Raw genomic sequence first — 18085 nt, 5'->3', positions numbered from 1 at the left:
ATAAAGGAAAATACCTGGTATCAACAAGAGGGTTAACACCTAGCCCTCTTAACTACCATATTCTCGTCTTTAGCCAGTTTTTTAGCAAGGGTTTTTTTCCCTCCCCTGAAAGTTATCCCCAACATGTTGTTTACATCCACTACTGCATTAACCTCTTCTTTCTCTTCTAAATCCGAAGGAGAAATAGGATAAGAAAACAACCCATTCCCCTAAGCAATCAGAGATCTTTTCTTCCCCGATCTGCTATAGACTCTTTCGAAAAACACACTATCATTTCTTCCAACATATGTATGCCTGCCCGATCGAAAAGCCTTATTCAAAGGAGTTACCCTGGATGGCGACAAAAATCTTGATTGTGATCGTCTAGGAAAATTGCCAGACTCAATTACTTTACCTGACAGACTCTTCTGCCTTTTAGAAAGCACCCCACCTTGTCTACTTGTTGGATTTGATCTCGCAGCAGGCCCATATGAGAAATCCCCTCCCCCTCCCCCCATGATTTGGACTAATCACGTCCATACCCAGCCTATAATCTACCTCTCCCTAATTAATTGGAGCTAGATAATCATTTGGTTTGTTTCCCAACCCAACCGCCAAAGGCACATGCCTCAACCTTTCAGAATAATTAAATACACTTTCAATCCCAAGGCGACGAATCTTGATTCCTTTGTAACCATGTTTTCACTCTTCCTTGAGCATCTGGGTTTGACTATTGAACTTCCTGACCCACTGGAGTGGCATTTTCCTGGGTACTCCGATCAATAGACTGATCATTTTTCGATGACTCATCTTCTCACTCATCTGATGGCTCTTTTTCAAAATTGTTCCTGAATTCATCATAAAAAATACCTTTCACCATCCCCAACTTAATCAATATCTTATAACTTCTACCGTTGGTGGAGATATTGATAAAATTCAGTACGTCAAAGGGGCTCGCAACTCGTTGCTCTGCTTAGGTCATTCTTATTGAGAGATCTTCATGAATTTTCACCAGAATCCCCCATCTCGAAGCCATAATAGATAAGAAAACTTCACTCCAACAATTTAAAAGGATTCCTAACAAAGAAACCGAACAAAAGCCATGGGTAGACCCTTCTCTGAATAAATCGGTTTCAACCATTCAAACAAGAACTTAAACTCCTCAACTCTGACTTCCAACGCTTATTTTTTAGCTTCTTTCAACGGGAAAATTATGATACAAGCGTTGTTTACATAACCCCAATTAGCTAACTTCACATTGAACCCCTCATTAAGAATGATATTCTGAATAAATTCCATATCATGGAAAGGTTTAAAGATACCAGTCCATGCTAGCTTCATCCATTGTCTCTCCTCCACCGGTATGAAAACATCTAACTGACTTTTCTTAGCCTCTGATGCATTCGTGATGAAACGCCGAGGTTCATCCTATTTTTCCATCTCACCTACCAAGGAATCCTTATATGACATGCCGTCGTAAAAATTGTTGAAATAGACCCTTCTATCCATTAAGTTCCTTGATGGTTCTCTTGTACTTCAAACTGACTTTTCAGCTTCTCCACCAGTTTTGTTTTGCTGAAACCATTTTTTATTTAGCCACCCCTACCTTCACCCTTTTCTCATCGGTCATAGTGTTATTAACCTTCTCAATAGCATTAAGCCAATCATCTTTCCTCTTAAACTGAACGAAAGCAAATGTAGCATCTTTATATCTAGGCCTTCTGTTAACAAGAGGAATGAATACCCTGGTAACCTTCCCTTGATGCTTGAAAAGCTCCCATAAAGCTCTTCTAGAGACTCGTGTATTTAGATTATCTACAAACGCCATCAAGTTTGCTCCAGTGGGGAGCAAACCATCCCTGGCTGTCGTGCTTTTAAAAACAATTTGTTAATCAACCTCGTATCATCTAAATTAACACCAGAATCCTTTCTTTTTATGAGTTCCTCAACACCAAGCACATCATTATCAATTCATGCTACAGTTTATTTTTGTCTTCCTCTCTCCCCTCCAGAAAGGTTTCATAAATGACTGGTTGAATAGGCCAAGTTTTCTAGAACTCATAAAGGACACCTTGTTATGCCAAGTTTCTGTTATATATTGCTTCTCTAACATGGGTGCTTGTGTCATTAGTTGGATCGGATGCTAGTGATTCAGTATTAAAAAATATCTTGATTTAATTAGAGGAATCATTCCATTAGTCTTATACTAAGTCCTTTATACTAGAAACAATCAGTTAATCACTGCTATCAGAAACTGATAATGTCACAAGTAATATTAGGTTAGACTTTTTATCGATAAATTATCCTCATTTAAACATATTGTTTTAATTTATGTGCATAATATATCCAGAGAATCCGAAGATAATAACAAAATGTTCCCACCATTCTATCTGGGTTGCATTTATGAACGGATGGAGAGAAGTGAACATTGTCCAGTCTGTGGGAAGATAACATGTTTTCATCTAAATGATAATAGATGATTCATCAACAGTCGTGTTGTTTACATTTTATTTTTAGGGTAAACTACTCCAATGGTCACTAATGTTTGGGTATGTTTTCATTTTCACCACTGATGTTTCAAAAGTTACAAATCGGTCACTAAAGTTATCGTTTGTTACAAATTGGTCACTCGCCGTTAACAGGCATGACGGAAAACACACGTGGACTGTTAACAGCTATTAACAGGCTTACCTAGATGGTATAATTACACAAATAGTCAATGTTATTTATATATTCTTTCAATTTGATCCTAGTTTTAATAAATTAAAATATATTTATTTTTAATTCTTATAAATAATGATATATTCTTATACAAAATAATTAAATGTTTAAGTACAACGTCTTTAAAAAAAGGAAATCAAAAATTTAAAATTAGTTATAAAAACAAATTATAACAAATATGGTATTTTTTTAAACACCATACTCTTTGCTATATCTAACCATTTTGCTTTTAATCTTTTTATAATGGTAAATATAGTGATGATAGGCCAGTTATTCTCATCTATCAATTGGTACAAAATCTCATTCACATCCTCATCATCTATGGATCTTAAATCAAATATTTTTTTTTTCAAGAATGTAAATAGCATTATGTATATTTTTATTTATTAATTCTAAATATTTATGATATAAATAAGTCAAAAGTTTCATTTACTTTAAAAACACATCAAACCTAGAGTCTAAACTTCTGAATTTTTCTTATTCGAAATAATTCCATCCGAATTCGAATTAACTCAAGTAATTACAACTTAGAATGAGGTCAAGGAACTTACAGGGACATGGGAGTCTCGAGCCTTCCTCTTGGGATCAGTAGCAGAGAAAACAATGTAAACCAAAACAAATGTTCCAATAATTTGGGCACCAAACCGAAAACTTACCCAAACATTAGTGACCATTGGAATAGTTTACCCTTGTTTTTAAGAATAAAATATTAAATATTTTGTAGTGATAATTTTCTCAAACTCGATCATGTTTTAAATGTTTTATGTGAACCGCTACACATTGAATGTGATTTTGTACTGTACATCACGATAATCCCACGACTCAAATTAACTAAATCTATCTCAACTCTTCTATTAACATTAAGTTTGAACTCATATCATACCTCAAAAATTATTAAAATGCAACATCTTAATCATATTTAAAACAAATAAATTGTTATATTCAATAATTATATATTCTTTATTATACTTAAAATCTAATCGAAACGGGTATGATTATGTTTTAACTTGAGATCATCTTCAACAAATGAAAATATAAATTAAATAAAAATAATATTGTCAAAAAATTATTTAAAAAACATGATAAATATAACAATTTACGATAGCAATTAAAATCATTGATAGTTAAGAATAATATTAATATAATTGTCGGAAGTTGTTGATGATTTTGTTTCATCTTTTAATAATTTTTAGGTTGAATTTTCTAATAATTTTTAGATAGGACTGTAAGAAATAGAAGTGTAAAAACTAAAACGAAAATTTTCAAAAAATATCATTCAAAATGAAACAGTGAATTTAAGTCGTATCGTAAAACTTTGAAAGATTATAATTTTAAACGTTTTTTAATATATATATATATATATATATATATATATATATATATATATATATATATTGAAATCCATGGGCACTGGGCAGGCAATGAGTCAAAGGTGCTTTATCATTATTTTTGTCCTGAAAAATATCGTTTTAACTTTTGATTTTTTGTTTGTTTTTATAACTAATTTTAAATTTTTGATTTACTTTTTTTTAAAGCCATTGGATTTAAACATTTAATTATTTTGTATAAAAATATATCATTATTTATAAGAATTAAAAATAAATATATTTTAATTTATTAAAACTATGATCAAATTGAAAGAATATATAAATAACATGGACTGTTTGTGTAATTATACCATCCGGGTAAGCCTGTTAACAGCTGTTAATAGTCCACGTGTGTTTTCAGTCACACTTGTAAATGGCGAGTGACCAATTTGTAACAAACGATAACGTTAGTGACTGATTTGTAACTTTTAAAACATCAGTGGTTAAAACAAAAACTTACCCAAACATTAGTGACTATTGGAGTAATTTATCCTTATTTTTATCCCGCTTTAATCAGCAGTTCTTTTCTTTCTAGAAATCCGATTTTACTAGGATCTGTAAACCTTCAAGTATTAGCATCTTAATTTGCCTTTGATATGTTCTAAATTTTGTGTCTTGCTCTCTCCTTTTACAAGTATCCGCATAAGATTTTTCATTGGTTTGTTTATTAATGTCATGCACATTAATGGTTATTTGGTGTATGTAGCTTTTCAACTAATTCTCATCTAGTGGAATCGACATGCTTGGATGTTCAATCATCAATGACAACAACTTCTCTTCTAAAACAATATACACACTTTTTTGGTTTGCTAGTATATGTCATTTTAAAGATAATTTTGGGAAAACTCCTGCATTTATTTTTATTCTCCGATATTTTTTTTATTTTGTGTATTGAATGAAAGTTTTTAACTTCATAAAATCAAGAATTCGCCATCTATGCATTTTTTTTCTTAATATATTAATCTAATCATCTCTTTTCAAAGTTATGTGAGTCACCACAAGCTTCCTAAACAACCAAAATCTAGCCATATTGTTCATAATGACTGTCCTAAACTAGATGTCTAACAGGTTATGGTAAGCAGCTATGAGCCATGGAAGAATAACTTTGGTCCATTACCCAACTAGTGCAGGCAAGAACAACGGTGCTTAACTCAGTGGGCCAGTGGCGGGTCAATGTATCTTTAGGGTGGATGAGTGACCCTAAAAATTCGAATTTATTCCTCCAAAATTAGCATCCACTCACATACAAAAAATTATGGATCCTCCACTAGTAATTTAACTAGTGTCAAAGAAAATTATAAACAGATATTATCATATATTTACACAACAATAAAAAAACTAGTGTCAAAGCAAACAAGGAGCATAGTTTTAATTATAAAGCTTTTTTTTCCAGTCTTCCATTGTCATATATTTAATAGTTTAATCACAAGCCTTTTGTCTGTGTGGCTCAAGGTTTCAATAGTCTTACCAGCAAATTCAGTCACTGCTGTAGTGATTTATGTCAATGCAGGATATTATGCATATATGCTCTTGAAACCATTTTTACACATTTCCGGCATCAAGAAGCATTATGATCATTTTAACCATACTGGAGAAATTGCACCAAAAATTTAGAGCATCCATCCAGGGATAAATCCATTGACTTGCTGGGCATGACATGTTGCAGTCATCTGATCCGAAGCTACAGGATTGCAGTACCTGCAGCAGGAAACAAGATTTAAGAGATTAAGAACAGGGATATGCTTACGATACTCAAACTCTGGTGTAGGTTAAGAATATTCGATACATATATGTTGTTCTCCATAGAGGACCCGAGTTTGAATAGCTATGTATGCGGGGTATGTGCATTGTCAATAGGCTAGCTAAGAGAAATTCTGAACTAATATTACCTTATAATCACTTCGTATTATTGAAAAACAATTCTATATTTTTTTCATATATTTGGAGGGCTCACATCCATGTCCAAATATGTATTAAACAATATTAAAATGAGAAAAAAAGATGTAAAGAATAAAGGAGTTGAAATCCTACCCTATCTGCAAAGTAGGGTTGCATTCCAATGGCTGATATAACCCTATAGATTGAGCCTGCTGGTTACTGAATGATACATTTTGCACACCACCTTCCCATGATGCTCGAAACTGGTTTCTGGCATTAGTTTCTTCAAGCTGTACAACACAAGAACAGTCTTCAGCTGATGAAATGACCACTACAGGGGTTCTGAAAAACAGTCGGACTCGTCTCTTTTTCATGATATCTACAGCTTCACATTCATATTGGATCTTACGGGAATTTAAATATCAAATATTCAAGAGTGAGAGTAAAATGCTATTTTTAAGGGGTCTAGATACCGATTATTACCCCACAAAAAAAACTATTATTATTATTATTTTAGAAAAATATCAGTGATGTCCTACGTATAAGAGGTCTTTTTCCTATTCAATAAATATTATATACAGTTAAAAAGTTGATGAAAGCAAATTAATTTTACGATTTAAGAGATTAATTTACCTTCATTGACAAAGCCCTGTTAGCTTCCATTAGCATTTGTTCCTGTACTTAAGCCCGTGAGTATATTAGAAGCACAAAAAAATTTCAGAAATGCCCAAAATTCAGATGATTACCTTGTTCTGAAGATCATGAAGCTGGTCAAGCATATATTGGGTCTGCAGGAGGAGATTGAAATAAAAACAAGTGTTAGAATATGGAAAGTTAAACTTGAAAAACATTAGGGGTTAAAAAAAGGGAAATGAAGAAACAAATTAATTGTGAAAAGTTAATTATGTCATAAAATTACTATGATTAATCTTTTTCATGGGAGGAGAAAAAAACACTATTTACTGCCCTATGATATCTTTTAAAAGCCTACCAAAATGGTTACCATTTTGCATCCATGATTGATAAGTCTATACACTGTATAAGTATTGTTGATAGTGAAATTGGATTGTGACGACTTTTGATTTGGAAGAAGAGTCGAGCCCGGCTATTTGGTGGAGGGAAAATGGAGAGCAGACGAGTTGAAGGTGACACTAAACAATCATCAAGAGAGTGTTGGATCATAAACTTGATCCATTATGGGAGCCTAAACCCAAACCCAAACTAAATTGATGTCATTACTTACATCATTTAATTAAAGATGTCATTGCTTACATCATTTAATTAATGATGTCATTGCTTACATCAATTTAGTTAGGTGAGAGTTAGATATTTGTTGAATTTGTAATGGTTTAAATTAGTTTATTTGTGTGGTGTAGGATTGTTCTTGAGTAGTATAAATACCCCTTCCCATTTTAGTTTTAAGCATCAAGAAAAATTAAGAGCTTCTAAGTGAGTGAAGAAGCAAAGTCTTATAAGAGTGAGTTGTAGTTCTTGTTTTTGAGTGAGAGTACTCTTGTAATATTTGTTTGAGTTTCAATAAAAGTTGTTTGTGTGAGTGTTTTATTTCCAACAAAGTGGTATCAGAGCGAGTTGGAAAGATCGAAGGTCTCGACAAGAGGAATACGACGCCGCCAGAATTTTCTCAATCTGAGTTCTGACGCACCGCCACGCACCGCCGGAAGACTGCTGCCAGAAAATCGAGTTGACTCACCGAGTTGAGCCGATTCAGCCGAGTTGGAGCCCTTGACCGAGTTGTCCAAGTCCCTCCAAAGTTTTTTTTTCATCGTTCCGGATTCATCCGTGCAATCGGATTTTACAAAATCTCATTATATTGAGAGATATGGCAAATGGTATGGCACCATTCCAAGTTCCGACACTCAACAACAACAACTACGACAATTGGAGTATCAAAATGAAGGCACTTCTTGGATCACAAGATGTGTGGGATATCATAGAGAAAGGCTATAATGAGCCTGCGGATGATGATGTTTTTGCTACTCTTACACCAGATCAAAAGACAACTTTGAAGGATTCAAGAAAGAGAGACAAGAAGGCTCTCTACCTCATCTATCAAGCATTAGATGATGATGGTTTTGAAAAGATTTCAAGTGCAAGCTCTAGCAAGGAAGCGTGGGAGAAGCTGCAAACCTCTTACAAAGGATCCGAGCAAGTGAAGAAGGTTCGTCTCCAAACATTAAGAGGTGAATTCGAATCCTTAAACATGAAAGCATCTGAGTCTATTTCAGATTATTTCTCAAGAGTAGTAGCTGTTTCTAATCAATTAAAAAGAAATGGTGAAAAGTTAGACGATGTGAGGATAATAGAGAAGATACTCCGTTCGTTGGATCCCAAATTTGAGCACATCGTCGTGACGATTGAAGAAACTAAAGACTTGGAAGAAATGAAGATCGAACAGCTCCAAGGATCATTGCAAGCATACGAAGAGAAGCATAAAAAGAAGCATGAGTTTACTGAGCAACTCCTCAAGCTGCAACTCAAGGATATGCATGAGAGCCAACGCAATGATAGAAACCAACGTGGCCAAGACAGAGGTAGAGGCCATGGACGAGGTGGAAGTCGAGGTCGTGGACGAGGCTGGAATTACAACAATAACAATTCCAACAACAACTATGAGAAAGGAGAAAGCTCAACACGAGGCCGTGGAAGAATTAATCCAAACTCAAAGTATGACAAATCTCAAATTCGATGTTATAATTGTCAAAATTTTGGGCATTATGCTTCAGAATGTAGAGCTCCCAACAACAAAATTGAGGAGAAGGCCAATTACGTGGAGGAAAAGACAGATGGCAAAGAAACTCTTCTTCTAGCACGAAAGGAAACTGATGGTGGCCAAGCAAATTCCTGGTATCTTGACAGTGGTGCAAGCAATCACATGTGTGGAAGGAAAGACATGTTTGTGAAGCTAGACGAGTCAGTAAGTGGAAATGTTTCGTTTGGAGATGATTCCACAATAGCAGTGAAAGGGAGAGGTAACATTCTTATCCGTTTGAAAGATGGGAGACATCAATTTATTTCAAATGTCTACTATGTGCCCAATATGAAAAGTAACATTTTAAGTTTAGGGCAACTGGTAGAGAAAGGTTATGATATTCATATGAATAATTATAATCTTTCTATAAAAGATGATAAGAATAACTTCATTGCTAAAGTACCGATGTCAAAGAATAGAATGTTCTTGATCAACATACAAAATGATGTTGCAAAGTGCCTGAAAGCTTGCTACAAAGATGCATCATGGCTTTGGCATCTTCGATTTGGGCATCTCAATTTTGGAGGTCTAGAGCTATTATCTAAGAAGGAGATGGTGAAAGGACTACCTCACATCAACCATCCTGACCAACTCTGTGAAGGGTGTCTAGTCGGGAAACAATTCAGGAAAAGCTTTCCAAAGGAGTCAGAGACAAGAGCTAAGAAGCCACTTGAGCTCATCCATACCGATGTGTGTGGACCGATCAAGCCAAGTTCTCTCGGTAACAATAACTATTTTCTTCTCTTCATTGATGATTTTTCAAGAAAAACCTGGGTATATTTCTTGAAACAGAAGTCAGAAGTTTTTTGAAGTATTCAAGAAGTTCAAAGCAGCAGTGGAGAGAGAAAGCGGTAGAAAGATCAAAGCCATGAGATCCGATCGAGGTGGAGAATTTACTTCCAGGGAGTTTCAAGAGTTCTGTGAAGCAAATGGAATTCGTCGACCAATGACAGTTCCTAGATCCCCCCAGCAAAATGGTGTGGCAGAAAGAAAGAATAGAACAATCCTCGACATGGCACGAAGCATGCTCAAAAGCAAGAAACTACCCAAAGAATTTGGGCGGAAGCAGTATCGTGTGCAGTCTACTTGTCAAATCGATCTCCAACAAGAAGTGTATGGGGAAAGACACCGCAAGAGGCATGGAGTGGAAGAAAGCCTGGCATTTCCCACTTGAGAACCTTTGGAAGTATAGCCCATGTTCACGTACCAGACGAGAGAAGAACGAAGCTTGATGATAAAAGCGAGAGTTTTATCTTCATCGGCTATGATGCTAATTCGAAGGGCTACAAGTTGTACAATCCAGACAATAAGAAGTTTGTGATTAGTCGAGATGTGGTCTTCAACGAAGAAGGAGAATGGGATTTTAACTCCCATACAGATGACTTCAATTTCTTTCCTCAGTTTGAAGAAGATGAGCAGACAATGAGGGAGCAACTAGATGAATCTCAACAAGAGCTTGCAACTCCACCCACTTCACCAACATCAACCACTCAAGGAGACTCATCACCTTCATCATCGTCAAGTGGGAGTCAAAGTGAAAGAGTTGTGCAACGCACAAGAAGCCTTAGAGATCTCTATGAGGTAACTGAACGGCAAGATAATCTTACATTATTTTGTCTGTTTGCCGATTGTGAACCAGTGAGCTTTCAAGAAGCGGTACAAGAAAAGAAATGGAGAGATGCGATGGACGAAGAAATCAAGGCCATCGAGAAGAATGACACATGGGAACTTACCTCACTTCCCAAGGGACATAAGGCGATAGGTGTCAAATGGGTGTACAAAACAAAGCAAAACGCCAAAGGAGAGATTGAAAGGCACAAGGCGAGGCTAGTTGCTAAAGGCTATAGTCAAAAGGCTGGAATTGACTATGATGAGGTATTTGCTCCTGTTGCTCGATTGGAGACTATCAGACTAATCATTTCTTTGGCAGCTCAAAACAAGTGGAAGATACAACAGATGGATGTAAAGTCCGCCTTCCTAAATGGAGTTCTTGAAGAGGAACTTTACATTCAGCAACCATCAGGCTATGAAGTCAAAGGGCATGAAGACAAGGTGTTGAAGTTGAAGAAGGCTCTTTACGGGCTAAAACAAGCACCAAGGGCATGGAATAGCCGAATCGACAAGTACTTCCAAGAGAATGGCTTCAACAAATGTCCTACGAGCATGCTCTATATATCAAGATCAAAGATGAAGATATTTTGATCGTGTGCCTCTACGTGGACGATTTGATCTTCACTGGAAGCAACCCAAGCATGTTTAATGAATTCAAGGATGTGATGATGAAAGAATTCGAGATGACAGACATGGGGCTCATGGCGTACTACCTTGGCATTGAAGTTAAGCAACAAAATGATGGAATTTTCATTTCACAGGAAAGCTATGCAAAGGAGATACTGAAGAAGTTCAAGATGGAGAACTGTAAGCCAATAAGCACACCGGCAGAATACGGGATCAAGATGACCAAACATGAAGAAGGCGAAAGTGTAGATCCAACATTCTTCAAAAGTTTGGTAGGAAGTCTACGCTATCTAACTTGCACGAGACCCGATATTCTTCACGCAGTTGGATTGGTTAGTCGCTACATGGAATCCCCAACAACCACCCATTTTAAAGCCGCAAAGAGAATTCTTCGCTATCTGAAAGGTACAATTGACTTTGGCTTGTTCTATTCAGTTTCTAATGATTACAAGCTTGTTGGATATAGCGACAGTGATTGGGGTGGAGACATAGATAATCGAAGGAGCACTACTGGATTCGTATTTTTCATGGGAGATATTGCATTCACATGGATGTCAAAGAAACAACCGATTGTCACATTATCCACTTGTGAAGCGGAATATGTTGCTGCTACCTCATGTGTTTGTCATGCAATTTGGCTTAGAAATCTATTGAAGGAGATTGGTTTGATACAAGAAGAGCCTACCAAGGTTTGTGTCGACAACAAGTCAGCCATTGCCTTAGCGAAGAATCCAGTATTCCATGATCGAAGCAAGCACATTGATATTCGCTACCACTATATAAGGGAGTGTGTTGCAAGAAAAGATGTGGAAGTTGAATATGTGAAGTCACAAGATCAAGTTGCTGATATTTTTACCAAGCCACTGACCAGCGAAGACTTCTTAAGATTAAGGAACCTACTAGGGGTCACGAGATCAAGTTTAAGGGAGGGTGTTGGATCATAAACTTGATCCATTATGGGAGCCTAAACCCAAACCCAAACTAAATTGATGTCATTACTTACATCATTTAATTAAAGATGTCATTGCTTACATCATTTAATTAATGATGTCATTGCTTACATCAATTTAGTTAGGTGAGAGTTAGATATTTGTTGAATTTGTAATGGTTTAAATTAGTTTATTTGTGTGGTGTAGGATTGTTCTTGAGTAGTATAAATACCCCTTCCCATTTTAGTTTTAAGCATCAAGAAAAATTAAGAGCTTCTAAGTGAGTGAAGAAGCAAAGTCTTATAAGAGTGAGTTGTAGTTCTTGTTTTTGAGTGAGAGTACTCTTGTAATATTTGTTTGAGTTTCAATAAAAGTTGTTTGTGTGAGTGTTTTATTTCCAACAGAGAGATATAGAGAACCTAAGACAGAGAGAAAAATATCTCTTTTTGAGCATTGGATGGTGACTTATATATTGACCCTAAGTACTACTATTAGGACTAAGGTGATGACTATATGCACATTGACATGATAAATGGATTGGACTGTCAGATAGTGGATTGTAAATCACGTGGGCCACACAGTAGTCACGTTAAGACGTTATAGTTGTCTGTAGGATATATAGTTCCAAAGGATTAGAGAATTCCGAATGTATTGTTAAACTCTATAGTGAAAGCGAAAATAAATTTTTAATTAAAAAAACTACAATAAAATATCTCAAATATATAGTAAAAATTTAAAGATTTAGAAGGAGCGACCTTTCCTTTCTGTCCATGTAAACCCAGTTACCTTGGTGGAGCGAACATGTTTCAAGGATGATTCTAGCTGGTGCTCAAGCTGCTCAAGCTCCTTCGAGTTCAATGGACCCAAGTCTTCGCCAAGGAGATTCCTGTTGAATCAAGGATCAAACAAGATTGCACATAAAACTGTTGATATTCAAATATTCCAACTAGGAACAGTTATAAATAAAAATACAGTACCTCTGTGTTCGTTGAAGTTCCTCATATCTAGCTTTCAGTTTTATGTACTCCCTATAGCTGATCTGCAACAGCAAACAATAGCAAGTGAAACTATAATCCGAATCTGTATGATCTAAAGGTGCAAACAATAAAAAGAACAAACGTCAGATACTCATCAAACAGTTTATGAACATTGCCAAAATCACTCACCTCAAGCTCCTTGGTTGGCTTGTTAACTTCCACTGCACCATAACTGCATTTCTGATATCTATCAAGTGTCTTGAGCATGCTGAGGGGAAAGCAAAAGCGAAAAGGACTTTTTCATGATGCTAAATTGTACACGGAATAGTTTATCTTTGCATTGAAATATTCAACTTCATTTACACACGTAGTTTATCAGTATTACATCTTGGATAATACTAGTAAACTTTTACGTTTTTTTTCCCAGAAGTACTTCTTGTACAAGTGCGATCAAAATGCACAATCTGGCGCAGCATATCATATTATCATCTACAAAAACTTAATGATTTGCATGAATCTGGTTAGCAACATGAACAAAAACATACCCCCCAAGTCTTCTATTTCAGTACTTAAAAAAAACTAGAGGAATTCAATCCATTTTTTATCATAAAATCAACTTCGCATGCATCCAATGCTACATTCAAAGTACTCGAGCTACCAAATTTCTAGTTTTATCAAAGGATTTAAAAGAAGAATATAAAAATCCGTTGAGGAATCATCGTGTGGGCATTTCAAGACATGACACTCTAGCGACCAATGGTAATGTAACCCTACTGAGGAAATGACATTTTGTATCCGCCAGTGTTTAAAATCTTCTTTCGAAGTACTGCTAGTAAAACAAATTTAACTCCATTGCAGAAAGAGACTGATCAGTCAAAAGTTTAACTCAACTTACAAAGAAATAGCTGAATATTCTTACTCGATTTCTTATATTATGGACATGTACGAAATTATGCTGGTTAAACTTCACCCTAATAGCCAGTAATGAAATGCTGTGTTATTAAAGGACCCCGTAAATTAAAGGAGATCACTTTATCAGTAAGAATCTCATTTTTCACGAATGGAACTTGATTCATGTGGACAAAGAAACATCCGTAGGAATAATAAAGGAGACATGCTGTTTATATTTCCTAGCTCGATCGATCAGCCATGAAGAAGGACTAGAGTTCTACACCTTAACTTGTAAACAGTTTCTAGAAGAAGAGAAAACCTAGGAAAAAAGCGTCATCTTCTTTATTTTTTGTAGACATCGATTGAATAAAAATCCTCATTTTGTTGCTTAAGATGAAAATTTTTAGTTTATTCATCATATGAAACTTCAGAAAAATATCAACTATTATAAGAAAATAAACAATCGAAAACCATGAATCCAACTCAGATCTTAAATAAACCACACAAAAAAACCTAGACCCGAAGCTAAAAATAATAGAAAAAATGAACGATCAGAGGTTCATAACCAGATTACTAGAAACAAGCAAAAAGTTGGAAAATTATAACCTAATGAACCTCCTAAATCCTCAAGGAAAGAGAGTACTCGAAGGAAACTCAAACAAATTAAGCTTAAATAAAAAAAACAAGTTCAAAATCTACATAAAAAAGCAGAACAAATCAACAGATCCACGAATCAAAACAACAACAAAAAGGAGAGGATGAGGAAAGAAGAGAGACGAAAGAGAGAGATCAGAAAAGGGTTGATACCTAGAGCTGCTACAGAACTCATAGAGCTTGCCACGGTTAGAGAAAACGATAAGAGCAACCTCAGCATCACATAGAACTGAGAGCTCATAAGCTTTCTTGAGCAACCCATTTCTTCTCTTTGCAAATGTTACTTGTCTATTTATCTTGTTCTCTATCCTCTTCAACTCTACTCTTCCTCTCCCCATAATCTTCCTTAAAAAACCTTTTTTTTTCCTTGCTATATTTATACTAACCACACACTCCTATAACTTTAGATTATCTACTCTCTCTCTCTGTATATAATTGTTTCTTCTTTTGCTAAAATTATGTTGTTTTTCTTGGTTCTTCGGAAGCAGGCAGCTGCTGGTTGAAGGGTTGGTTTTGGTTTTGCTAAGTCAGGATCTCAGGTCCCAAAGTGTAACCAAATTTGTGAAAAACAAAGAGAGAAAAAGAAAATAAAATAAAAGTAGGGTTATTGACACCCTTTCAAGAAAAAGCAAAAATAATAGCAAGAGAGAAAGAGAAAGAAAACGAGAGAAAAATTGCTTGAATTATTCAGTTCCTTGTAACTTTGTTTCTTCACCTGTTTCAGCTTTCTAACCCCAAGGTTTTCATTTAAGAGATTATTCTTTTTTTTCCTTTTAAAAACGATAATTATCGTGTTGTTCTAGGGTTGTTTTTCTTTCCTCGTTTCGTATAATCTCTGCAAAATTTTGTTGTTCCTGTTTTGAGCAAGAGTTTTTTCACATTCTCAGTTTTAGCGTTTGATTAGACGCTCCTAAGAACTGAGTGAGTGGATGGGATAATTTCACACTTGCTATTTTTAACTAACAATACTAGGCAGTGTTATTGAAAAATAAAAATATAATATAATAAAATTATAATTTAAAAATGAAATTCTATAAATATTAATATAGAATAATCACATTAACAGGATGGACAGAGGGGTGAGTGGGGGCAGTCGTCCCTTGAAAATTTAAAATCACTATATATTTTCTATGTATTTCATATTAAAAATCTGTTTTGCCCCCTAAAATTTTGGTTCATCCCCTTAAATTTAAGTTCCCCTCTAACATAAAATATTGCATCCGTCCATGCACATTAATATGTTTTTTTTAAATTGTCAAATAATATAAATTAATCATTATATAGAAAAAATATAATTATATAAGAAATGATTAAAAATTCAACTAAACAACTCGATAAAACAGAAGTAAATAAATATAACGACGATGTACGTTAATAACTAACTTTATTACAATTCAAGTTTCATCTATTTACAGTGACGAATCCAAAAAAAATTATAGACTTGGTCAATATAAACATAATAAAAATGTTATCTAAAAAAATTCATATATATATTTTAATCATCACCGTAAAAAATAATAATAATGTTAACATGATATTTTTTTAATTATTTTTTAATCACGACATGACATTATTTTACGATGATATATCAACGTTAATTTTTTAAAGATAAGAGACTAAAATATAATTAAAATGTAACATTAATTGTGATTTAAAATAAAAATTAATTGAGTGATTAAAATAAAAATTAAATAATAAATAATTTACCCTTTTTGGGCATAGAGGCGGTGGCCTAGATAGGCTTAGGCCTAGACACGTCTTGCCTATCTATGTGTGTATACCTATCAATATGAGAGAATCATGATACAAATTAAAGCTAGATCACTAAGATAATTAAATAAATATCAACTTGATAAATAACGTTAAATCTTTATGTTACCATAACATTGAAAATGTGCTATAAAATTATTATTCAAAAAATTCCACCATTTTTATTAAAAATAAATATTATTAAATAATTAATACAAAAGTTTAAATATTAAAACAAAAAATTATAAAATGAAAAAGAAAGAAGAGAAAAACATAATAATATGGCGACAGGCAGTCAGACTAGCATTCGACCCCTCAAATGGGTTCTTTCAAATTTTCTTTAATTATTTTTAGTCAAGTTTTATTTTATTTCATTTTAAGATTTCATTAAGGTTATGTTTGTTTCACGTAAAATATTTTTCAAAAAATAATTTTCTTATTTTTCAGTGTTTGGTTGGAGGAAAACTGATTGGTCAACGTATAACATTTTTCTGGTCAATAGAATTTCCTTTGCATTTTTTGGAAAAATACTTATGGTCTGATTTTCCGTAAGTCATTTTCTGAATTTTTCATTTCAACGAATAAATACTCAAAATAATTTTGTTTTACTAATTCGATATTAATATAATATTTTAATATCATTTTAATCAAAATATTAATTATTAAAAATTTTAAAATATATTTATTTATATTTTTAATAATATAATATAATATTTTTATTTTAATAATATATAACAAAAAAATTGTATTATTTATTAATGTCATAGAAATAATACTATCAAATTATTAATAATGAATAATACTATTTATATATTTAATATTAATATAACAATCTCATAATATTTTAACAAATATATTTAAAATATATTAATTAATATTTTTTTAAATATAATATAATATTATTATTTTAATAAATAATTAATATAATTTATAATATTTTATTTCAATAAAATATACTAATCTTAATATTTTTATTAATAAAATTATAGAAATAATCTTTTAATAATAAATAAATAAATAAATTATTATAATATTTTAAAAATAATAATATTAAGTTTTTTTGATAAATATTATTATTTATTATAGAAATTAATCATCAACTATCGAAAAAAATGTTTATACAATCTCTTCCAAATACCGTGAAACATTTTTTTAAAAAAAATTTCATAAAATAAATTATATTTTTTTTAAAATATTTTCCAAAAAATATTTTCAGTGAATTGAAGGGATCCTAAGTCTAGACTTTAAAGGTGAGCATCGACAGTAAAAAATTTAAAGGATTTTAATAATTATTTTAAGGAAACATGAAGAAGAAGACATTTGACTCACCTAAGTTATTGGTATTGATAAGTTAAAGGTTTTTCATTGGAAGTTTAGAGAATTATTCTTAAATGTAAAATTTAAACAGTAAAAAAAATTAGAAAATAATTTGTAAATTTTCAGACGATAAGAAGTTGTACCAACAAAATTTTATTTTGGATTTCTCTTTGACCGTAAAATAAATTACATTGATAAAACTGATTTCCAGCAACCAAAAATTTAAGAAAATAAAAGCAAATTATAAACATAACCTTGAAATAATGCCAAAATTATAAAATATTGGGTGTGGTGTCACGCGGCAAGTCAGAGCGTGATGAGAAAGCTCATTTTGTTTTGATGGCTACTTTTCTCTGTCAAATTCTAGTTGTGTTCAGATGTATCAGAAAGTCGTCATCTACCTTGATATGAATTTACACGTGTCAGATAGTGGTTGGTTTCTAATCTTTTTACTTTCTTACTCTTTTGTCCCTACTAGCGCCATTAAATTACAAAGATGTTGGAATGCTTTGGTTAAAAGTTGACTAATAGAATAAATATTTGATCAGAAAATGTTGGAATAAAGAAGGGTAAACTGTATGAACTGGTCATTTAAGTATCAGTAAGTTTTTGCTT

At 33.3% G+C, this 18085-nt stretch overlaps 1 protein-coding gene across 1 annotated transcript; it reads right to left on the bottom strand.

The window, feature by feature from the left end:
- Positions 1 to 5455: 5455 nt before the first annotated feature.
- On the bottom strand, positions 5456 to 15057 carry LOC120138009 (agamous-like MADS-box protein MADS2). Its single transcript, XM_039153628.1, has 8 exons — positions 14558 to 15057; positions 13049 to 13127; positions 12860 to 12921; positions 12669 to 12768; positions 6692 to 6733; positions 6579 to 6620; positions 6099 to 6235; positions 5456 to 5765 (listed from the first exon to the last, which is right to left on the bottom strand). The coding sequence occupies exons 1-8, from the start codon at positions 14740 to 14742 to the stop codon at positions 5678 to 5680; spliced, it is 735 nt and encodes a 244-aa protein (XP_039009559.1). The 5' UTR covers positions 14743 to 15057; the 3' UTR covers positions 5456 to 5677.
- Positions 15058 to 18085: the final 3028 nt, after the last annotated feature.

The sequence above is a fragment of the Hibiscus syriacus genome, unplaced genomic scaffold (assembly GCF_006381635.1).
Source record: "Hibiscus syriacus cultivar Baekdansim isolate YM2019G1 unplaced genomic scaffold, ASM638163v2 tig00110677_pilon, whole genome shotgun sequence".
Classification (NCBI taxonomy): Eukaryota; Viridiplantae; Streptophyta; class Magnoliopsida; order Malvales; family Malvaceae; genus Hibiscus; species Hibiscus syriacus.
This window is presented reverse-complemented; position numbering and strand designations above follow the sequence as displayed.